We start from the raw sequence: 25,173 nt of genomic DNA, 5'->3' as shown, positions 1-25,173 counted from the left end.
CTCCTGTCCTGTATATATACACTGCACAGTACCACTCCTCCTGTATATATACACTGCACAGTACCACTCCTCCTGTATATATGCACTGCACAGTACCACTCCCCTGTATATATACACTGCACAGTACCACTCCTCCTGTATATATACACTGCACAGTACCACTCCTCCTGTATATATACACTGCACAGTACCCCTCCTCCTGTATATATACACTGCACAGCACCGCTCCTCCTGTATATATACACTGCACGGTACCACTCCCCTGTATATATACACTGCACAGTACCACTCCTCCTGTATATATACACTGCACAGTACTACTCCTCCTGTCCTGTATATATATATATATATATATATATATATATATATATATATATATATATATATATATATATATATATATATATATATATATATATACTGCACAGTACCTCTCCTCCTGTATATATATACACTGCACAGCACCACTCCCCTGTATATATACACTGCACAGTACTCCTCCTGTCCTGTATATATACACTGCACAGTACCACTCCTCCTGTATATATACACTGCACAGTACCGCTCCTCCTGTATATATACACTGCACAGCACCGCTCCTCCTGTATATATACACTGCACAGTACCTCTCCTCCTGTATATATACACTGCACAGTACCACTCCTCCTGTCCTGTATATATACACTGCACAGTACCACTCCTCCTGTATATATACACCGCACAGTACCACTCCTCCTGTCCTGTATATATACACTGCACAGTACCACTCCTCCTGTATATATACACTGTACAGTACCGCTCCTCCTGTGTATATACACTGCACAGTACCGCTCCTCCTGTATATATACACTGCACAGTACCACTCCTCCTGTGTATATACACTGCACAGTATCGCTCCTCCTGTCCTGTATATATACACTGCACAGTACCGCTCCTCCTGTGTATATACACTGCACAGTACCACTCCTCCTGTATGTATACACTGCACAGTACCACTCCTCCTGTATATATGCACTGCACAGTACCACTCCCCTGTATATATACACTGCACAGTACCACTCCTCCTGTATATATACACTGCACAGTACCACTCCTCCTGTATATATACACTGCACAGTACCCCTCCTCCTGTATATATACACTGCACAGCACCGCTCCTCCTGTATATATACACTGCACGGTACCACTCCCCTGTATATATACACTGCACAGTACCACTCCTCCTGTATATATACACTGCACAGTACTACTCCTCCTGTCCTGTATATATATATATATATATATATATATATATATATATATATATATATATATATATATATATACTGCACAGTACCTCTCCTCCTGTATATATATACACTGCACAGCACCACTCCCCTGTATATATACACTGCACAGTACTCCTCCTGTCCTGTATATATACACTGCACAGTACCACTCCTCCTGTATATATACACTGCACAGTACCGCTCCTCCTGTATATATACACTGCACAGCACCGCTCCTCCTGTATATATACACTGCACAGTACCTCTCCTCCTGTATATATACACTGCACAGTACCACTCCTCCTGTCCTGTATATATACACTGCACAGTACCACTCCTCCTGTATATATACACCGCACAGTACCACTCCTCCTGTCCTGTATATATACACTGCACAGTACCACTCCTCCTGTATATATACACTGTACAGTACCGCTCCTCCTGTGTATATACACTGCACAGTACCGCTCCTCCTGTATATATACACTGCACAGTACCACTCCTCCTGTGTATATACACTGCACAGTATCGCTCCTCCTGTCCTGTATATATACACTGCACAGTACCGCTCCTCCTGTGTATATACACTGCACAGTACCACTCCTCCTGTATGTATACACTGCACAGTACCACTCCTCCTGTGTATATACACTGCACAGTATCGCTCCTCCTGTCCTGTATATATACACTGCACAGTACCACTCCTCCTGTATATATACACTGCACAGTATCGCTCCTCCTGTCCTGTATATATACACTGCACAGTACCGCTCCTCCTGTATATATACACTGCACAGTACCCTCCTCCTGTATATATACACTGCACAGTACCACTCCTCCTGTATATATACACTGCACAGTACCACTCCTCCTGTTCTGTATATATACACTGCACAGTGCCACTCCTCCTGTATATATACACTGCACAGTACACTCCTCCTGTATATATACACTGCACAGTACCGCTCCTCCTGTATATATACACTGCACAGTATCGCTCCTCCTGTCCTGTATATATACACTGCACAGTACCACTCCTGTATATATACACTGCACAGTACCACTCCTCCTGTATATATACACTGCACAGTACCACTCCCCCTGTATATATACACTGCACAGTACCTCTCCTGTCCTGTATATATACACTGCACAGTACCACTCCTCCTGTGTATATACACTGCACAGTACCGCTCCTCCTGTATATACACTGCACAGTATCGCTCCTCCTGTCCTGTATATATACACTGCACAGTACCACTTCTCCTGTATATATACACTGCACAGTACCACTCCTCCTGTATATATACACTGCACAGTACCACTCCTCCTGTCCTGTATATATACACTGCACAGTACCACTTCTCCTGTATATATACACTGCACAGTACCACTTCTCCTGTATATATACACTGCACAGTGCCGCTCCTCCTGTATATATACACTGCACAGTACACTCCTCCTGTATATATACACTGCACAGTACCGCTCCTCCTGTATATATACACTGCACAGTATCGCTCCTCCTGTCCTGTATATATACACTGCACAGTACCGCTCCTCCTGTATATATACACTGCACAGCACTCCTCCTGTCCTGTATATATACACTGCACAGTACTCCTCCTGTCCTGTATATATACACTGCACAGTATCGCTCCTCCTGTCCTGTATATATACACTGCACAGTACCACTCCTGTATATATACACTGCACAGTACCACTCCTCCTGTATATATACACTGCACAGTATCGCTCCTCCTGTCCTGTATATATACACTGCACAGTACCACTCCTCCTGTATATATACACTGCACAGTACTCCTCCTGTATATATACACTGCACAGTACCACTCCTCCTGTATATATACACTGCACAGTACCACTCCTCCTGTATATATACACTGCACAGTACTACTCCTCCTGTATATATACACTGCACAGTACCACTCCTCCTGTATATATACACTGCACAGTACCACTCCTCCTGTCCTGTATATATACACTGCACAGTACCGCACCTCCTGTCCTGTATATATACACTGCACAGTACCACTCCTCCTGTATATATACACTGCACAGTACCACTCCTCCTGTCCTGTATATATACACTGCACAGAACCACTCCTCCTGTATGTATACACTGCACAGTACCACTCCCCCTGTATATATACACTGCACAGTACCGCTCCTCCTGTATATATCCACTGCACAGTACCACTCCTCCTGTCCTGTATATATACACTGCACAGTACCGCACCTCCTGTCCTGTATATATACACTGCACAGTACCACTCCTCCTGTATATACACTGCACAGTACCACTCCTCCTGTCCTGTATATATACACTGCACAGTACCGCTCCTCCTGTATATATACACTGCACAGTACCACTCCTCCTGTCCTGTATATATACACTGCACAGTACCACTTCTCCTGTATATATACACTGCACAGTACCACTCCTCCTGTATATATACACTGCACAGTACGGCTCCTCCTGTATATATACACAGCACAGTACCAGTCCTCCTGTCCTGTATATATACACTGCACAGTACCACTTCTCCTGTCCTGTATATATACACTGCACAGTACCGCTTCTCCTGTATATATACACTGCACAGTACCGCTCCTCCTGTATATATACGCTGCACAGTACCACTCCTCCTGTCCTGTATATATACACTGCACAGTACCACTTCTCCTGTATATATACACTGCACAGTACCTCTCCTCCTGTATATATACTGCACAGTACCACTCCTCCCGTCCTGTATATATACACTGCACAGTACCTCTCCTCCTGTCCTGTATATATACACTGCACAGTACCACTCCTCCTGTATATATACACTGCACAGTACCACTCCTCCTGTATATATACACTGCACAGTACCACTCCTCCTGTCCTGTATATATACACTGCACAGTACCACTTCTCCTGTATATATACACTGCACAGTACCTCTCCTCCTGTATATATACTGCACAGTACCACTCCTCCTGTCCTGTATATATACACTGCACAGTACCGCTCCTCCTGTCCTGTATATATACACTGCACAGTACCGCTCCTCCTGTCCTGTATATATACACTGCACAGTACCGCTCCTCCTGTCCTGTATATAAACACTGCACAGTACTACTCCTCCGGTATATATATACACTGCACAGTACCACTCCCCCTTTCCTGTATATATACACTGCACAGTACCACTCCTCCTGTCCTGTGTATATACACTGCACAGTACCACTCCTCCTGTCCTGTATATATACACTGCACAGTACCACCCCTCCTGTCCTGTATATATACACTGCACAGTACCACCCCTCCTGTCCTGTATATATACACTGCACAGTACCACTCCTCCTGTATATATACACTGCACAGTACCACTCCTCCTGTCCTGTATATATACACTGCACAGTACCACTCCTCCTGTATATATACACTGCACAGTACCACTCCTCCTGTATATATACACTGCACAGTACCACTCCTCCTGTCCTGTATATATACACCGCACAGTACCAGTCCTCCTGTATATATACACTGCACAGTACCACTCCTCCTGTGCTGTATATATACACTGCACAGTACCACTCCTCCTGTATATATACACTGCACAGTACCACTCCTCCTGTCCTGTATATATACACCGCACAGTACCAGTCCTCCTGTATATATACACTGCACAGTACCACTCCTCCTCTCCTGTATATATACACTGCACAGTACCGCTCCTCCTGTATATATACACTGCACAGTACCACTCCTCCTGTCCTGTATATATACACTGCACAGTACCACTCCTCTGTATATATACACTGCACAGTACCACTTTTCTTCTCCGAACAATCATCTTCCAGATGTCTCATACAGTTTGTTCTTGATAATCTGATAAATGGGCGATTTAGAGGAAATCTCAGAATTGGCAATGTCCTTGCCTGTGAAGCTCTTTTGATGCAATGCAGTGATACTGCATGTATTTCTTTGGAAGTAACATGGTTCGTGTGAAGGACCAGACACTTAACAGCAAACGCTCTGCTCGTATGACTTTGTCACGCTGCTTGCTATATCAGCTGCCTTGTCCTTGTTAACACTTTTTCCTGAGCTAATGAGCAGTTCTGTGGAATTATGTAAGGAGCTTATTTTGTGACAGTGGAAATGGTGTTTTTGGAAGGAATGGCTGCAATGGTTGGCAATTCATGTTATCACTTATGGTGTCACTATGAAACGTAAAGCAGGAAACATTGTGAAAACCAGTATTGGGGTCGGTGTCATATGTGGCCACAACTGTAAAGGAACAGCCCGAATCTCCCCAGGTACAAGGAGACTTTCCACCTGAACCTAAAGTTATGCGCGAACTTCCCCTTTAATATTGTGGTATCATGGATATATAATGTATAGACATTTAACACTTTCTGCTTCATCTCGCACCTGACATCAGCCGCCGACTGCTGGATATTCTGTTACCACTGATCTCTCCCATCATCCAGATACAACACAATGACTTCTATGTCTGGTTGTTCCAGGTCACAGGGGACGTCTGTAGGAACAAGTCGCCTCCGGGGCTTCACTGGGTAATTATCCTGTGTTCTCTGTTATCGGACATAGTGATGGGGACGGGAAGAGGCCTGTGCCAACCGTGCGCCTGCAAGTTACTGACCAATGCTGAACATTACGGTAATAGTCTATATGGCAATAGCTTCACAGTATGTCACCTTATATCCTAGAGCCTCCGGAAACCCAAACCTGAGAGGGCAGAGAGATCTGAATATAATCGGTGAGCTCTGACTTCTGAAATGGGAAGAATCATCAGACAATGTCCATAAACTGTAACATCAACCTACATCTGTCCTTATACTACAGAGAGGAGCCAATCTAGAAACTACTGTAATACTGCAACAATGTACAAAATATGACTACTATAATACTGCCCCTATGTACAAGAATATAACTACTATAATACTGCCCCTATGTACAAGAATATAACTACTATAATACTGCCCCCTATGTACAAGAATATAACTACTATAATACTGCCTCCTATATACAAGAATATAACTACTATAATACTGCTCCCTATATACAAGAATATAACTACTATAATACTGCCCCTATGTACAAGAATATAACTACTATAATACTGCTCCTATGTACAAGAATATAACTACTATAATACTGCCCCTATGTACAAGAATATAACTACTATAATACTGCTCCTATGTACAAGAATATAACTACTATAATACTGCCCCCTATGTACAAGAATATAACTACTATAATACTGCCTCCTATATACAAGAATATAACTACTATAATACTGCCCCTATGTACAAGAATATAACTACTATACTACTGCTCCTATGTACAAGATTATAACTACTATAATACTGCCCCTATGTACAAGAATATAACTACTATAATACTGCTCCTATGTACAAGAATATAACTACTATAATACTGCCCCTATGTACAAGAATATAACTACTATAATACTGCTCCTATGTACAAGAATATAACTACTATAATACTGCTCCTATGTACAAGAATATAACTACTATAACACTGCTCCTATGTACAAGAATATAACTACTATAATACTGCCCCTATGTATAAGAATATAACTACTATAATACTGCCCCTATGTACAAGAATATAACTACTATAATACTGCCCCTATGTACAAGAATATAACTACTATAATACTGCCCCTATGTATAAGAATATAACTACTATAATACTGCCCCTATGTACAAGAATATAACTACTATAATACTGCCCCTATGTACAAGAATATAACTACTATAATACTGCCCCTATGTATAAGAATATAACTACTATAATACTGCCCCTATGTACAAGAATATAACTACTATAATACTGCCCCTATGTACAAGAATATAACTACTAGAATACTGCTCCTATATACAAGAATATAACTACTATAACACTGCCCCTATGTACAAGAATATAACTACTATAATACTGCCCCTATGTACAAGAATATAACTACTATAATACTGCTCCTATGTACAAGAATATAACTACTATAATACTGCTCCTATGTACAAGAATATAACTACTATAATACTGCCCCTATGTACAAGAATATAACTATTATAATACTGCCCCTATATACAAGAATATAACTACTATAATACTGCTCCTATGTACAAGAATATAACTACTATAATACTGCCCCTATGTACAAGAATATAACTACTATAATACTGCTCCTATGTACAAGAATATAACTACTATAATACTGCCCCTATGTACAAGAATATAACTACTATAACACTGCCCCCTATGTACAAGAATATAACTACTATAATACTGCCCCTATGTACAAGAATATAACTACTATAATACTGCTCCTATGTACAAGAATATAACTACTATAATACTGCTCCTATGTACAAGAATATAACTACTATAATACTGCCCCTATGTACAAGAATATAACTACTATAATACTGCCCCTATGTACAAGAATATAACTATTATAATACTGCCCCTATGTACAAGAATATAACTACTATAATTCTGCCCCTATGTACAAGAATATAACTACTATAATACTGCCCCTATATACAAGAATATAACTACTATAATACTGCCCCTATGTACAAGAATATAACTATTATAATACTGCCCCTATATACAAGAATATAACTACTATAATACTGCCCCTATGTACAAGAATATAACTACTATAATACTGCTCCTATGTACAAGAATATAACTACTATGCTATCAATGATTTTTGTATAGTTTTTTTTTTATTGAGTCTTTTTTATTTTTGCCTTTTGATCCGGGAAGCCATTGCGGTATTTATCTTCTGTATCAGACTATAGGAGGAGGTTTTTTGCTTTCTCAGTGTTTCTTTTTCTGATTAAGTTACTTATTAAGTTCCTAGGAATATCGCAGCCCCACTGGTTCACTATCTGCAGTGGATTCTTGGTATTTTTCTGTTTATTTCCGCTGATGGTTTGTGCAGTTTTATATTTCTGCTGATTCATTCAATGTTCTTTTCCTCGGGGGAGGTATGACTGAACACTTCTGGCAGCTGAGGGTTTGTTACACTGTGTCAGTCTGGAGCTCAGGGTCAGATGTGCAGGATCAGTGTCAGTCGGGGTTTGCATCCCCAGAGCGTCATTGTGTCCTTTTTATAACGTCACCGTAGATTATCGCCTCTTTATCTTGATATTATCTCGCTCTTCATCTTTTTTCCAGCTAATGGCGATGTATCGAGAAACACGTGGGGCGCGTTCTCACATTCTTAAAAAGATCTTTTTTTTTTTTCCTTGATCAGGGCTTGACATCCACCGCTCCTGTGTCCTCATGACAACTCTGCCTGTCCTGTGCTTTGTGGAGGCAGGTTTGCCATAAGGTTTGTGTGGATCCAAATCCATATTCTTACAATGTCATAATTGGAAAGCGTCGGACAGGAGGAGTTGTCGTGGGGACACAGAGTGCCGTGAGCTTTTTATCATGTTTTATTGACCTGCTGATAGTATAGCTTGTATTAGTTGTGGCACAACTAGAGTCCAATGGTGTAAAATATGGACTATGTCCCCCCCTCCATCCTGATATATATACATTCATACGCCCTCTATCCTGGTATATATAGATCTGCTGTCCTGTTATACATGGATTTGTCCCCATCCCGATATATGTAATATCATTGTCCCCCATCCTGGTGAGTATGTGGCCCCCATCCTGGTGTAAAAGGGCCCCTATCCTGGTATATACTTCATATCCCCCATCCTGGTGTATATGGCCCCCATCCTGGTGTAAAAGGGCCCCTATCCTGGTATATACTGCATGTTCCCCATCCTGGTGGATATGGCCCCCATCCTGGTATATACGGCCCCCATCCTGGTATATACTGCATATCCCCCATCCTGGTATATACTGCATATCCCCCATCCTGGTGGATATGGGCCCCCATCCTGGTGTATACTGCATATCCCCCATCCTGGTGTATATGGGCCCCCATCCTGGTATATACTACATGTTTCCCATCCTGGTGGATATGGGCCCCTATCCTGGTGTATATGGGCCCCTATCCTGGTATATACTGCAGATCCCCCATCCTGGTGTATATGGCCCCCATCCTGGTATATACAGCCCCCATCCTGGTATATACTGCATATCCCCCATCCTGGTGGATATGGGCCCCCATCCTGGTGTATACTGCATATCCCCCATCCTGGTGTATATGGGCCCCCATCCTGGTATATACTACAGGTTTCCCATCCTGGTGGATATGGTCCCCCATCCTGGTGTATATGGGCCCCCATCCTGGTATATACTGCATGTCCCCCAGCCTGGTGTATATTGGCCCGCATCCTGGTATACACTGCATGTTTCCCATCCTGGTGGATATTGGCCCCCACCCTGGTGTATATGGGCCCCATCCTGGTGTATATGGGCCCCCACCCTGGTGTATATGGGCCCCATCCTGGTGTATATGGGCCCCATCCTGGTGGATATGGGCCCTCATCCTGGTGGATATGGGCCCCCATCCTGGTGGATATGGGCCCCCCCATCCTGGCGGATATGGGCCCCCCCATCCTGGCGGATATGGGCCCCCCCATCCTGGCGGATATGGGCCCCCCCATCCTGGCGGATATGGGCCCCCCCATCCTGGCGGATATGGGCCCCCCCCATCCTGGCGGATATGGGCCCCCCCATCCTGGCGGATATGGGCCCCCCCATCCTGGCGGATATGGGCCCCCCCATCCTGGCGGATATGGGCCCCCCCATCCTGGCGGATATGGGCCCCCCCATCCTGGCGGATATGGGCCCCCCCATCCTGGCGGATATGGGCCCCCATCCTGGTGTATACTGCATGTCCCCCATCCTGGTGTATACTGCATGTCCCCCATCCTGGTGTATACTGCTTAGTCCCCATCCTGGTGTATACTGCTTAGTCCCCATCCTGGTGTATACTGCTTAGTCCCCATCCTGGTGTATACTGCTTAGTCCCCATCCTGGTGTATACTGCTTAGTCCCCATCCTGGTGTATACTGCTTAGTCCCCATCCTGGTGTATACTGCTTAGTCCCCATTCTGGTGTATACTGCTTAGTCCCCATCCTGGTGTATACTGCTTAGTCCCCATCCTGGTGTATACTGCTTAGTCCCCATCCTGGTGTATACTGCTTAGTCCCCATCCTGGTGTATACGGCCCCCATCCTGGTATATACTGCATATCCCCCATCCTGGTGTATATGGGCCCCCATCCTGGTGTATACTGCATATCCCCCATCCTGGTGTATATGGGCCCCCATCCTGGTATATACTACATGTTCCCCATCCTGGTGGATATTGGCCCCCATCCTGGTATATACTACATGTTCCCCATCCTGGTGTATATGGGCCCCCATCCTGGTATATACTACATGTTCCCCATCCTGGTGGATATTGGCCCCCCATCCTGGTGGATATGGGCCCGCATCCTGGTATACACTGCATGTTTCCCATCCTGGTGGATATTGGCCCCCACCTTGGTGTATATGGGCCCCATCCTGGTGGATATGGGCCCCATCCTGGTGGATATGGGCCCCCATCCTGGTATATACTGCATGTCCCCCATCCTGGTGTATATTGGCCCCCATCCTGGTGTATATTGGCCCCCATCCTGGTGGATATTGGCCCCATCCTGGTATATGTCCTCCTTGCTGCCTCTGTTCTGCCCCCCCTTCCCTCTGCTCCCCCACTGCTCGGCGTCCTCTTGTGAAGCCGGCGGCTGACTCCTGTATACAGGCAGTGGGAACCCATGACGTCACTACCATTGGTTAGGCATTATGCCTCTGAATGGCCGGCAGCGTGTATTGCAGTGCAGGGAGCCGCTGGGTCTGTACACCACAATACACTTCAGATGAGTGTGCGTCCTCGGACCCTCATCTGGCGTTGGCAGACCTCCACCCGCACGGGTCCAGTCGCGATCACCCCTGTGCTATGGTGATTACGCCCCCGTGTGGCGCTACGTTCCCCCTCGCAGTTGGGTTTCCTCATTAATTGCTCCTTGTTGTGTTGCAGGTGTCGGGCCGGCACAGTGATGCAGTGACGGTGGTCCGCCATGTCGGAGGTGTCCTCTCGGCCTGTCTCTGAATGGCTGCAGACTATAAAGCTGGACCAGTACTACGAGCTCTTTGAGAAGCACGCCATTCGCACGGTGTCGGAGGTGCAGAACCTCAGCGAGGAGTCTCTGACCGCCATCGGGATCCACCTCCCGGGACATCGGAAACGAATCCTGGCGTCGCTGCAGAAGTCGCTATCCGAGGATCAATCTATGGAGGCCTCGGGGGTCCGACCCATCCCAAAGAAGCGCAACCTTCTACCCAAATCTCTGTCCGAGCAGCAGACGTCCTTAGATCCGAACCCTATTCCTGAGCCTTCGCGGAGGGGTTCCTCCCCACCGCCTATCCCTCCAAGAAGTGGCCGCGGACCCCCCCTTAAATTTTCCATCAGTCCTCCCAAATCCTTATCTCCGGTCCCTGGGCCAGAACCTCCTGCTGTGGAGGAGTCGCCCCGAAGCCCGGCCACCCCCGGTCTCCCCTCTCTGTCTTTTCTTCTCCCCTACGATGATCCTGAAATTAGTGACAGTGATGAAGGCAAAGAGGAAGCGCTAAAGCTGGAGGCTCCGCCGCTGCCGCTGAAACGCCACAAGCTAGAGCATAAGAGCGCCGCCAGGAGCCCCCCGCCACTGCCGGCCAGGCCAGCGAAGGCCACCCCTCCTCCGACCTGCAGGTAGGACGTAGGATCTGGGCTGTTATAGCTCTCATACTGACTGTGTAGAAGAGCGTCCTCTAGTGGCTGAGCTCTGCATAGCCATGCACAACACCTAATACTCACACAGCAGCGGGTTTGTTACAGTTGTGTCCAGACAATCCTCGGAGGAGAGTAGCCTGATACATTGTAACAAACCATCAGATCATTGTATAACCGAGAATGAAAACAATGTGCGGAAACGCTGCAATAAGTCAATGGTAACACATGGAAAATGCAGACGGGCTCGGCCAACGTTAGATTTATTCAAAAGAGCCTAAAAGCCATTGCACCGTGACAAGGTGCATCCAGTCAGGACCGTCCTTACCCCAGTACCGCTCCTCGCTGTGTGCCAGACGGGGGCAGCGCAGCACCTGACCGTGCGGACCTGGGGAGCGGGCGACAAAGGCAGGAACGTCCGCAGTCATCACACACAGCAGGAAAAGTGTGTAACCACCCTCTCTCCATTCTGAGATGGCTGATAACAGGGAGTAATAGAATGTAGGTCTTTTTTTATTATATAAAAATACTTCACGTGACAAAACTACAATACATTACCAAGTAAAACACAACAGAACAAAACATAAGAACAAAACTCCAATCAGACGACAAAAGACGACACAAATCACAAAGAAATAAACCGGAAACGGAAACAAAATGGAGAAAGTTCATGACCTACAAATCAGGGACAAGAAAGAAAAATTCAAATAAAATAAAGAAAAAAAACAAACTAAAAGGCGAAAAGCCAAATACCCATAACTACATGAATACCCCCGTAAAATAATAAATAATGAATAGTATAAAATCATGTAAGACCCCCCGGCCCAGCTTCATTCATACTACTATATACAACCCCAACTACATTCACACCGTCCTATATACAATATTATATACAATATGTACACTATCAACACATTATACTAAACCAAATATTATACAACACCGCAAACACAACAAAAGTGTGTGTGTATATATGTGTATATATATATATATATAATATATATATATATATATATATATATATATATATATATATATATATATATATATATATATATATATATATATAATATAGTGAAAAAATTGGAACAGCATCAAATTACTACCTTACAAGGCATGCAGAGCCCTTCCGACCAGCAATCCAATGGTCAAAAAGTAATATATATATATATATATATATATATATATATATATATATATATATATATATATATATATATATATATATATTATATATTTTTTTTAAAATGTATTCATTTATTTTTGAAACTATATGTAAACAAACACCTACTCTAACTATCCCGCCACCCCTGATCCAGCTCTGGCCACAAAGTTCAGGAATTATCCGAGCTAGGATCAGGCCCCAAAGTTTTTCCCCAGGCGGGGCCTGGGCCAGGCCAGATCAGTCTCTTATCACCGCCGTTGAACCCCCCAATCCCCCCACCCAACCTAACTAAGACCCTCTATTATACGCACTATATACAATATATACAATACACTATATACAATATATACATAAACCAACATCACAGAACACAACCTACATACTCACCACCCAAGGCTCAAGTTCGATGCCTGCAAACCTTCTATTCAAGGAACAGAAATACAAAACAAAAACCTAGGGTGTGAAGACATCAGCCCACCACCAGGATATACTAAAACTCGTGCGTTCCACGTGAAGTACCTGACCACTGCGCTGACTAAGAATAAAGTGACTCGGTCCCTTCTCCCGAGGTCTCTGAACGCTCCATAGGCCCATTCGGCATAGGACAGAGTGGCCAGCCGCGGCCAACCAATGGAAGCGCCCACCCTGTTGTACACCTCTGTATTAAAGGGACAATGAAGCAGGAAGTGCTCCATGCTTTCCAGCATGGTAGCGCAATCCTCACAGGGAGAATTCCGGTCCACGGAGCTCCTGTGCTTCAAATTGTCCCTCACATACAACTTACCTTGGAAGCAGCGCCAAGTCAAGTCCCAATACTTCTTGGGGATCCTGCTAGAATTTAACAAACTTAACCCAACCTCTAGATCCCGACTCGGGCAGTCCCTGAGGACCAATGGTCTCTGAAAATGCGAAAGCAAGACCCGCATGTCGAGGAGTTTCCTCGGGAGGGACCTCACTTCCCACATTCCCAGACCCCACCGGCGCATCATCTTCAGAACCGGGGTAACATAAGCCGGGAGATGCCCGTGCGGTGTGCGAAGATCCTTCAATCTTCCCCCTGTCTCCCATTCCTGGAAGAAAGGCTGAAACCATCCTTTGCAGGAGAATACCCACGGAGGAGCCCTCTCTTTCCAGAGGTTTGCCATGTTAACTTTCAAAAAGGTGTTCACTAGAAACACCACGGGGTTGACCATATTCAACCCCCCAAGTCTCCTCGTGCGATAAGTGACCTCCCGTTTGACTAGGTTTAGTCTATTCCCCCATAACATCTGGAAGAACAGACTGTAGACCCGTGTCCAGAGAGGCTCCGGCAAGACATAGGCTACTTTCACATTTCCGTCGGTAGTCGCCCATCACAAAGCATCGGCGCGACGTACCGACGGAAGATTGTTCTTTCACATTTCCATCTGTATTCTGGGTGAGGGAAGAGAGTGAGAGCGAGATTTCCTGCTGGGCATGCGCAGCCTGAAACACTGGATACAACGTACAGAAAAACATTCCCTTAAACGTTTTTTTACAAAATACAGCCTGTCACATTCCACAGGATCCAGTGCACGACAGAGGAAATGTGCGTCCATCCGTCATGATACGTCGCTAATACAAGACTATGGGAAAATGCAGGATCCTGCAAATTTTTTTGCAGCATCCTGCTTTTTCCAAAATCAACGTATTGCGACGGCAAAGGAAAGACGGAAATGTGAAAGTAGCCATAGACGCTGCCCAGGTAGATTAGTAAGGGGAGCAGGAAAGCTTTGCACAGGTCAACCCTTTCCCTCAGGGTCAAAGACCAACCCTTCCATTGGTCAACTCTTTGGGCGACACCTTTGATTCTGCCTTATCAGTTTTTAGTGGGGTAATCACCCTGGCCAAATTCGATGCCTAGGACTTTGGCATATTCTTGGGGTTTGGGTAGGGTGTCCGGAAGATCAAACGTGGGATCCCCGCCTCCCAGCCAGAGACTCTCACACTTGTCCTGGCTGACCTTGGACCCGGATGCCTCCGAGTAGCTCTCCACTTCTGACATCACCACCATCGCCTCCTCTTGAGAAGAAACAAAGATGGTGACGTCGTCCACGTAGGCCACTACCCTCAGGATAGCCTCCGGCGCCACCCCGCCCATTCCCACCCTGAGGAAGAGATAGATCGCAAACGCGTAAAGCAAAGGGCTAAGAGGGCAGCTCTGGCGGACACCAGACCCTACCCCGAAAGGTTGTCCAATCCACCCGTTTACCAGAGGGAAAGTCTCAGCCCCTGCGTACAAGGTCTTAAGCCAGTCCACAAACTTTTCAGGCAGACCATACCTCAAAAGAGTGGACCAGAGGTACTCGTGGTCGATCTGATCAAAGGCTTTTGCCTGATCCAGGGTGTCACGGTTCACGTGGAAGATACCTTTATCACCCCCCCACCAATCACACCAATTTGTCACGAATCGGGGTTGTTTGGTTGCCCCTGGTTCCTTCTGAAGAGGATTTATCTATATGCCACTTCCCAGTTCCGTTTTGGAAATTGCAGCTCTCTGGTTCCCCCCTTACCCTCAGGTCAGACTAGGTACTGCACGTAGGGTAAATAGTCAGCAGAAAGGCTGCCTGCTATGTACTGGCTATTGGGCACGCTGCAGTGAGGGCGATATAATCACTCCCACACAGGCGGGAACAATAATTATCACCGCCGCCATCGCTACAAAGCCTCCCAAACGCACAGAACAAAGTATGCTGCCACCAGCTCTGATTTCATAAGGATTAACGGGTCCGGCGCGAACCCAAATCAGTAGCGTAATTCACTTCAGAGGACGTGACAGTTCATTTATAGAGCAGGGGAGACAAGCTAGTAAATTATATATTTTACTCCAAAAAATGGTAGGCAGTATTTACAAGGTATAAAAAGATATTATAAAGAAGACAAAATCATGTGTACAATACAAACTACAAATAAAATGGGATTAAAATTGAAAAGAAAACTTGCAGGTCGCTCGGATAATCTCATATCATCATGGTTGGCCGTAGGCGTTGTAGGATGCATACTGTTGTGAATTCTGCTTTTGGGCTCCCTCCGGTGGTTGTAGGTGGTAATGCAGTTGCCCCTGAGTTGCAGTCCTGGTCAGGTGTATCTGCTGATTGCAGTTCTGACTGGGGTATTTAGGCGTGCAGGATTCATTAGTCCTTGCCAGTTGTCCATGGTTGTTGGGAGGTTTTGGTCCTGGTTTGGTTCCTTCTGCCTTCTGCCAAATCAGCAAAGATAAGTGTCTGGTTTTGTTTCTGTGGCACACATGCTGTGTGCTTAATAATTCTGTGCTATTCAGTGTTTTTTTTGTCCAGCTTAGATTGTGTCAGTATTTTCTCAGTCTTGTTGGATTCTCTGGAGTGGCAGATATACATTCCATGTCTTTAGTTAGATTGTGGAACTTTTTGTATTATCTGCTGTGGATATTTTTGGAAGGGTTTTAATACTGACTGCTTAGTATTCTGTCCTATCTTTCCCTATTTAGCTAGAGTGGCCTCTTTTGCTGAATCCTGTTTTCTGCCTGCGTGTGTCTTTCCTCTCCTACTCACAGTCAATATTCGTGGGGGGCTGCCTATCCTTTGGGGTTCTGCTCTGAGGCAAGGTAGTATTCCTATTTCTATCTATAGGGGTATTTAGTCCTCCGGCTGTGTCGAGGTGTCTAGGGTTTGTTAGGCACACCCCACGGCTACTTCTAGTTGCGGTGTTAGTTCAGGTTTTGCGGTCAGTACAGTTTCCACCTACTCCAGAGAAAGTTCATGCGGCTCCAAAGTCACCGGATCATAACAGCATACATCTAGATGCATATCACATCTGTACGCAGCTGGACCCCGGACACAGAGTTCAGAAGACTGTTCGCTTCACTACGTTTCTTAGCCTAAAACCCAGGCATTCCCCCTGCGGTGACATCTCTTTGGGGCTGACACCTCCCCTTTACTTAGAATAGGAAAACTATTTTTACGCATATCTCACTGTATGAATCTCGTATCTGGAATACACCTGGGACACGAGGTGCGCCACGTCAGGGCGATTCTTTTAAGTGTAATCACGGCGTACTTACATGAACCGCTTAAGGAGAAATCCACGCTTTGCACTTGTTGCGTTTAGCTGCTAGCGGTTTCAGTGAGGGATAGATCTGTCGATGGACATACAGAATATATAATTCTTATATCTCTAGCCTGGATCGGTGCCAGAATATGTCACTTTAATGGAACAAAGAATCTCATGGTGGCTACACCAGTTTCAACTAGTACCGTGTGGGAGGGGGTATGAGTAGTTTTAGGGAGACTGCTCTGGTATTTGCAGCGTAGAGCAATAAAACTTAAGTGATTCTAGAGAGGGTTTTGAATTACACATAGCAGCAGGCAGAGTGAGAAGGTGGGGGGGTCGGAATGGCCCGCAGCGTGTGTCTGCTCAGCTTTAAGGGACGAAGCAGTGCTCAGTGTCCGCGATCATAGACAATCAAATACCTCATGTTCCTGACACAGGGTCAGCAAGAGCCCCTTCCAAAGGCCCGCCCTGCCCCGCTCCACGGCTTCTCAGACACCCAGAACAGCACTGAAAGTGCTACGTCCAGGAACGCAACAGTGCTGGGCTTCCGAAAGGAGCCGTGGTGCAAACTTCACCAGCCTGTTGAAGAGTATCTTAGCCAAAACCTTCCTGTCCACATTGAGAAGTGATATGCGACACCAATTCTCAATGCGTGACGGATCCTTACCCTTTGATAAAATGATCAAAGATGACCTCCGTAATGATCTTGGTAGAGTGCCCGAGGAGAGACACTCATTAAACACCTGAGTCAAGAGGGTGACCAAGGAGTCCCTAAAGGTCCTAAAGAACTCTGATTTTAAGCCTTCCGGACCTGGCGATTTTTTTTTTTTTTTTTTGAGGGCTTAAGCCCATCGATCGCCAGTCTCACTTACTCTTCTTTGATCGCTTCTGCCAAACCGCCCAGCGAGAGGTCAGCCCCTGGCTCAGGAACAACTTCAGCCAGGAAAGCCGGCATCCTGTCATGATCCAGTTCCCTCCTTCCCAAGAGGTGCGAGTAGTATGAACTGACGACCTCCAAGATCCCTGATCTGGACCTTCTCAGGGATCCCATACTGTCCATCAGCCCTGTCACTATCTTACTATCGACTGACATCTTGCAGCTTCTGTAAGGGTCGGGCGAGTAGTACTTCCCGTAATCCCTCTCAAAAACCAAAGATGCGTGCCTATCGTACTGAAACTTCTTCAGCAAGGATTTCACACTGGAGATCGCCTCGTGGCTACCCCCAGTCGAGACAAGATGTTCGAGTTTCCTCCTCAGGCTCTGATACAGGCGATCCCTGTTCAGGCTTCTGAGGTTCGAGAGTTGCCGGAAGAATCTCGCCACCCGATGTTTGAACATCTCCCACCACTCAGACTTAGTGTTACTTAGGCCTAGCAGCGGTACGTGGTTCTGACGAAATTCCTCAAAGGACCATCTTACAGCTTCTTCCTCAAGGAGTGACGAATTCAGCTTCCAATAACCTCTTCCCATTCGAGGAGTTTCTGTAACGCTCAGAGAAAACATAATCGAACAGTGATCGGAGAATTCCACCTCCACAACCAACAACTATGAGGAAACGGCCTCCTCCTTCAAATAAAACCTGTCTAACCTAGACCTGCACTGACTACATCTAAAAAAGGTGAACCCCGCGTGGCCTTTGTTGTGCCGGATGTGGACATCCACCAGGCGTGCGTCATTTACTATCCTATTTAGCGCGACGCAATCGTAAGCCAGCCGGTCTCCGGAGCCTCCTCTATCACAGGGTCTCGTGACGTTGTTGAAATCCCCTCCAAAGACCACCTGCCGACTCGAAAATAAGAAAGGTTTGATCTTCATGAAGAGACACTTGCGGTCCCACTTGGACTGGGGACCGTAGATGTGAATGAGCCGAAGCTCCTGTCCCCCATGGAGACCTCTAGGATCAAGCATCTCCCCATTTCTAATTCGATTAATCGTCTGCAATCAACTGCTGCGGTCTTAAAAAGGACCGCCACCCCGCTATACGGCTCGGCCGCAAGAGACCAGTAGGAGGGCCCGTGCCTCCACTCCCGCCTTGCTTTATGCATAGTTGATAGGTCAGTCAACCTGGTCTCCTGCAAAAACAAAATGTCGGCGTCAAGTTGGCCGAGAAAATGAAAGGCCGTATACCTTGCCGCTTCTGACTTTATGCTGGCAACATTAATGGTTTCCAGCGTCAACGGGGTGGGTGCCGCCATCATGATTGATTGAATTAGATAGCCTTTTTCTTCCCACCCCCAACAGTTTCACCCTCTTCCTCTGACAATGATGAGTTTTTAGTGCGCTTAAGACAAGCAGACTCATCCATTCTCTCCTTACACACACTCTGGCCCTTGTCTGGTGGTCCTGAGGTAGTCCCCCCCCCAGAAGGCTTTGTATTTGCCCCCTGAGAAGAAGACCCAGCGACCTCCTGAGCCCCAACAACCTTGTCCGCAACCTCCGGCCCCGGGTCCCCATCGCCCCCCTCTGGAGGGGAGTCCTGGAGGGCCCGGAACCGGTTAGAGAGATCCACCAGAGGGGGGGCGGCTGGACCTTCCAATGGCACCTGGATCAGGGCTACGGAGTCAGAGGGGTCGCACTCCAAGGAGGAGGCTCGAGGCCCGGACCCCCTCTTATCCTTAGTTGTTTTCCTGTTACCCTTTTTCTTTTGCTGTGACCACTCCCCCTCTCCCTCATCCAGACTGTCACCGGATGAAGGTTCCTGGGCAGACATGGCGTCCTTTTGCTCCTCCCTTTCAAGTCTCTTGACTTCCTCGCTCAATTCGCCGTCTTTAGGATCCTCAGCTGCAAGTGAAGCACGCGGGTCAGAGTTTAGGGTCATTACTTCCTGCCCCCTGTTCCCATGGCGCTGCTGCTGCCGCCTGATATTGGATGGCGGCAGCCTGCTCCTCACCGGTTCCCTGCCTCCTCTGCCTCTGCTGGTCCCTTCACCGGCGAGATTAGTCCCGGCTTTCGCCTGTCCCGCACTCGCCGCTTTCAGGACCGCATTGGCAAAGGAACGCGGACAGCGACTGAACGGGTGACCGAGGTCACCACACAGGTTACACCTAATCCTGCCACAGGTAGCAGCAAGATGGCCGAGGTCCCCACACAGTGCGCATTTCTGGGTGGTACACTGCGCACTGAAGTGTGTGGGGCTGCCGCACCTGTGACAGACCTTAGGCTGCCCCCGGTAGAAAATCAAGATCCTGTCCCTCCCCAAAAATGTTGAGGAAGGGATATGGGTAACGGTGTTTCCCGAAACCTTCAATTTTACCATGCAGGCTCCTGACCAGATACCATGGTTGTCGAGGGTCTTCTCGGGAATACCGACGATGTCGCCGTATCGTCCAACCCATGTGGAGATGTCCACAGAGGAAAGTGACTCGTTACTGGTCAAAACGGTCACCTTCCTGACCGAGTTCTGGCGGGATATTGCTACAGGGAGGAAACCCTGCCATTCGGGGCGACCCCGAGCCAGCTCATGGCGAGACCAGAAAAGCTCAAGGCCCTCCGGTCTCACGAAGCTGACATCAAAGTAGGAGGTCCCATAGGGATGGATCAAGGCGAAGATGTCATATGCCGCGAAGCCCATCCCCAGCAGGAGCTCAGCAACCTTTGACCGATCAGGACAGGCATCCTTGCTTACCCACTGGAGACGGGCCACGTTCCTACGGTTACTCCTCTGCCCCGGTGTCGGCAGAGACCAGACAGTCTCTGCCCCTCTATCTCGGAAGGCGGAAAGACCGTGTCTCTCTATCCAGAAAGACAGATCAACCTCCCTCCCCTCTACATTGATGGAACTCTCCCCTCTCCTCAGGGCGTCCAGGAAGCGCTGCTGCAAGTCACCATCCTCGGGGTCACCAGACAAGGGCGCACTACTACCCCCAGCAGTGACAGCTCCTGAATAGCTTGGGGCTGAAGACCCCGCCACTGCTAGGGAGGCAGCGGGACCACCACCTGCTTCCCCTCCACCAACACCAGTAATGCTCTCCTCATTCACTCCACCACTACTCCCATCATTTGTAACTCTACTACTCCCATCATTCACTCCACCACTACTCCCATCATTCACTCCACCACTACTCCCATCATTCACTCCACCACTACTCCCATCATTCCTCTTACCACTACTCCCTCCATTCACTCCACCACTACTCCCATCATTCACTCCACCACTACTTCCATCATTTCTTGCACAGCTCCTTTCACTACCATTACCACCACCTCCCTTCACTTCATTACTAGTATTGTCACCACCATTTGTCCCAGTGTTCTCTGCACCTTCCACAGTAACATCCATTCCTTCCTCACTTGTCTGGCTTCTCTGCACTCACACCTGCTGGACTGGGGGAGGGGTGCAGCACCACACCCGTTTTCCCTTGATTCTGGCTCTGTTGTGTCCCTGGAGCACCCTGTCCCCCTACTGCAGCAATTTGCCTCCTATTATCCTGGGCAGAATGTTTTCCGTCCGCCTGCCCTGTAGCCACAGATTTTGGGGGTTTAGTGTCACATTTGGGCGCTGGGACACTCTGCATCTCTGTCACGGCAGTGCGCCCAGTGTTCCTCGCAATTAGTTTTTCCTACTTCTTGTCTACTTTCTGCTTCTTATCTACTTTTTTGACACGCTGCTCTCCTGTCGCAGTCGCGTGCTTCTTCTTCTCTGTTGAGGCGCACTGCGCCCCTGTCACAACAGTGCGCCCCCTTTCGCCGCACCATGTTTCTCGGACCTGCCCCCCACAGCCCCGGCATCGGCCGGCTCAGCCGTAGTGAGCAGGGATAGATTCTACCCAAACCGTCCCCCTTTCGCAACGGCGTGGACATCCCCCTCGCTCCCCTCAGCCCCGGTGATAACCGGCTTAGCCGCAGAGGGCAGAGAGGGAAACTACTCGGGGTCCCCTATGTCCGGCGCCGTGAGTACCTCCACAGCCTCGCCCCCTGCACTGTTCCCCGCACAGACGGCAGCACCGCCGGACGTCCTCCTCCTCTCCCCACCTTGCCTATGCCCCGGACCCACTGCAGAGCCCGTGCCTTTAGGTTTGGTGGGGTTTACACAGGAGGTGGTAGGTGTAACATCATCCATCAGTACATATCTGTAACTCACCACCTCCCGTGCGGTCTCCTTTGTCTTCTTCCTCTTCTTGGTTTCCTCTGCTGCTTATCTGTTGAGGATAATGTCTCTTGAGATCATAGGGTATTCTATATGCATCTGACGCGGTGTGCTGGCAATATTGTTTATTTACAGTGGGGCAAAAAAGTATTTAGTCAGTCAGCAATAGTGCAAGTTCCACCACTTAAAAAGATGAGAGGCGTCTGTAATTTACATCATAGGTAGACCTCAACTATGGGAGACAAACTGAGAAAAAAAAATCCAGAAAATCACATTGTCTGTTTTTTTATCATTTTATTTGCATATTATGGTGGAAAATAAGTATTTGGTCAGAAACAAACAATCAAGATTTCTGGCTCTCACAGACCTGTAACTTCTTCTTTAAGAGTCTCCTCTTTCCTCCACTCATTACCTGTAGTAATGGCACCTGTTTAAACTTGTTATCAGTATAAAAAGACACCTGTGCACACCCTCAAACAGTCTGACTCCAAACTCCACTATGGTGAAGACCAAAGAGCTGTCAAAGGACACCAGAAACAAAATTGTAGCCCTGCACCAGGCTGGGAAGACTGAATCTGCAATAGCCAACCAGCTTGGAGTGAAGAAATCAACAGTGGGAGCAATAATTAGAAAATGGAAGACATTCAAGACCACTGATAATCTCCCTCGATCTGGGGCTCCACGCAAAATCCCACCCCGTGGGGTCAGAATGATCACAAGAACGGTGAGCAAAAATCCCAGAACCACGCGGGGGGACCTAGTGAATGAACTGCAGAGAGCTGGGACCAATGTAACAAGACCTACCATAAGTAACACACTACGCCACCATGGACTCAGATCCTGCAGTGCCAGACGTGTCCCACTGCTTAAGCCAGTACATGTCCGGGCCTGTCTGAAGTTTGCTAGAGAGCATTTGGATGATCCAGAGGAGTTTTGGGAGAATGTCCTATGGTCTGATGAAACCAAACTGGAACTGTTTGGTAGAAACACAACTTGTCGTGTTTGGAGGAAAAATAATACTGAGTTGCATCCATCAAACACCATACCTACTGTAAAGCATGGTGGTGGAAACATCATGCTTTGGGGCTGTTTCTCTGCAAAGGGGCCAGGACGACTGATCCGGGTACATGAAAGAATGAATGGGGCCATGTATCGTGAGATTTTGAGTGCAAACCTCCTTCCATCAGCAAGGGCATTGAAGATGAAACGTGGCTGGGTCTTTCAACATGACAATGATCCAAAGCACACCGCCAGGGCAACGAAGGAGTGGCTTCGTAAGAAGCATTTCAAGGTCCTGGAGTGGCCTAGCCAGTCTCCAGATCTCAACCCTATAGAAAACCTTTGGAGGGAGTTGAAAGTCCGTGTTGCCAAGCGAAAAGCCAAAAACATCACTGCTCTAGAGGAGATCTGCATGGAGGAATGGGCCAACATACCAACAACAGTGTGTGGCAACCTTGTGAAGACTTACAGAAAACGTTTGACCTCTGTCATTGCCAACAAAGGATATATTACAAAGTATTGAGATGAAATTTTGTTTCTGACCAAATACTTATTTTCCACCATAATATGCAAATAAAATGATAAAAAAACAGACAATGTGATTTTCTGGATTTTTTTTTCTCAGTTTGTCTCCCATAGTTGAGGTCTACCTATGATGTAAATTACAGACGCCTCTCATCTTTTTAAGTGGTGGAACTTGCACTATTGCTGACTGACTAAATACTTTTTTGCCCCACTGTATATGGAGGTATCTAGAGAGATCTAGATTTTTGTTTATCTGTTGTTTCACCACTACTCTTCACCTATTTTGTTTTCCCACGTATTATCTAAGGGAAAGTGTAGGGGAGTAAGGGATAGCCTACGTGGAGAGGGGGCGCCAAATAATCGTTTCTTAGGGTGCCAACCCCCGCAGCAAGGTAGGCGCTATTAGTAGGTGTATCTAGGATCTCATTAGGGTAGTTTCGGTGACCTGAATCTTCTATTTGTGGTATCTCTGTTATGTTTTAGTGGGTTGGGGTTTTATATTTAAGATTAATAAATGTCATAGTTTTAAGGGATTATATATACGCATACATGGTTTCCTCTGCTGGTTCGTCCTCACCAAAGGAGAAGCGGTCCAGGTTCACTGGAGACTCCAGCTGTCGGATCTCCTGTAGCAGACCGCCCTCCTCCTCTTCCTTCGCTGACACTCCAGCCTGTGCTGTCGGAGTCCTCTGCCGTGCCGGGAGGCCGCTTCCCTGTTACCGGCTCTGCGACTCACTCTCCCGGCTGGTTCTAGCTTGTAGGACTCCAGTCACAGCCACGTCCTCCTCCTCATCGCTTAGGACGCCGGCTGGCGGCTCTCCTGAGGTATTTAACCCCTTCATTTCTGAGAACCGCCGCTGGTTCTTAAACCTCTCCAGGAAGGGACCTGCGCTTTTCTCAATCCCCTCCCGGAGGAGCACTAACCGGGCCACCTCATCTCTGAGGACTTTAAACCTCTGGGAGGTCGCGGGTTTCTCCTTATTAGAGGCACGAGTGTTAAGGATCCGAACCACCAGCAGCTCCTCCTTCAGCCCGGTCAGTGCTTTGCCGGCGTCCTCGTTATCGCGTAACATGGCGACCACTCGGGAGGAGAAGGTACTCGTGGACTCGCCGGAGCTCTTCTCCCCCCAGGATGTTCCTGGGCTCTCCTTCCTGGGGCCTGGGGTGCCCCTGTCTCCCTCTCTGGGTGGACGATGAGCCGTCTCAGGGTTGGTGTAGGTGGGTATGGTTCTTCTCACCCGTCCCGACCTCCTCAGTCCCTCTTGGGCCGGTTGCTGCTGCTGCTCCCTGTCCCC

At 47.2% G+C, this 25,173-nt stretch overlaps 1 protein-coding gene across 8 annotated transcripts in view; it reads left to right on the top strand.

Annotated features, from left to right (window-relative positions):
- The window catches only part of ARAP1 (ArfGAP with RhoGAP domain, ankyrin repeat and PH domain 1), a 209,480-nt gene that overhangs the window by 34,172 nt on the left and 150,135 nt on the right, over positions 1 to 25,173 (top strand). For 5 of the 8 annotated variants that reach the window (XM_077298858.1, XM_077298856.1, XM_077298857.1 and 2 more), the window contains exon 2: positions 11,327 to 12,037. In XM_077298858.1, coding sequence (XP_077154973.1) covers positions 11,367 to 12,037 — 671 coding nt within the window. In that variant the 5' untranslated portion in view covers positions 11,327 to 11,366. Of the gene's footprint in view, positions 1 to 5,807; positions 5,959 to 6,014; positions 6,059 to 11,326; positions 12,038 to 25,173 lie in introns of those variants that run through there. The other 3 variants (XM_077298852.1, XM_077298853.1, XM_077298854.1) reach the window with 3 other exon arrangements.

Source organism: Ranitomeya variabilis, chromosome 3 (genome assembly GCF_051348905.1).
Source record: "Ranitomeya variabilis isolate aRanVar5 chromosome 3, aRanVar5.hap1, whole genome shotgun sequence".
NCBI classification, from domain to species: domain Eukaryota; kingdom Metazoa; phylum Chordata; class Amphibia; order Anura; family Dendrobatidae; genus Ranitomeya; species Ranitomeya variabilis.
The sequence above is the reverse complement of the archived record's forward strand: the minus strand, read 5'-3'. Positions and strand labels throughout refer to the sequence as shown.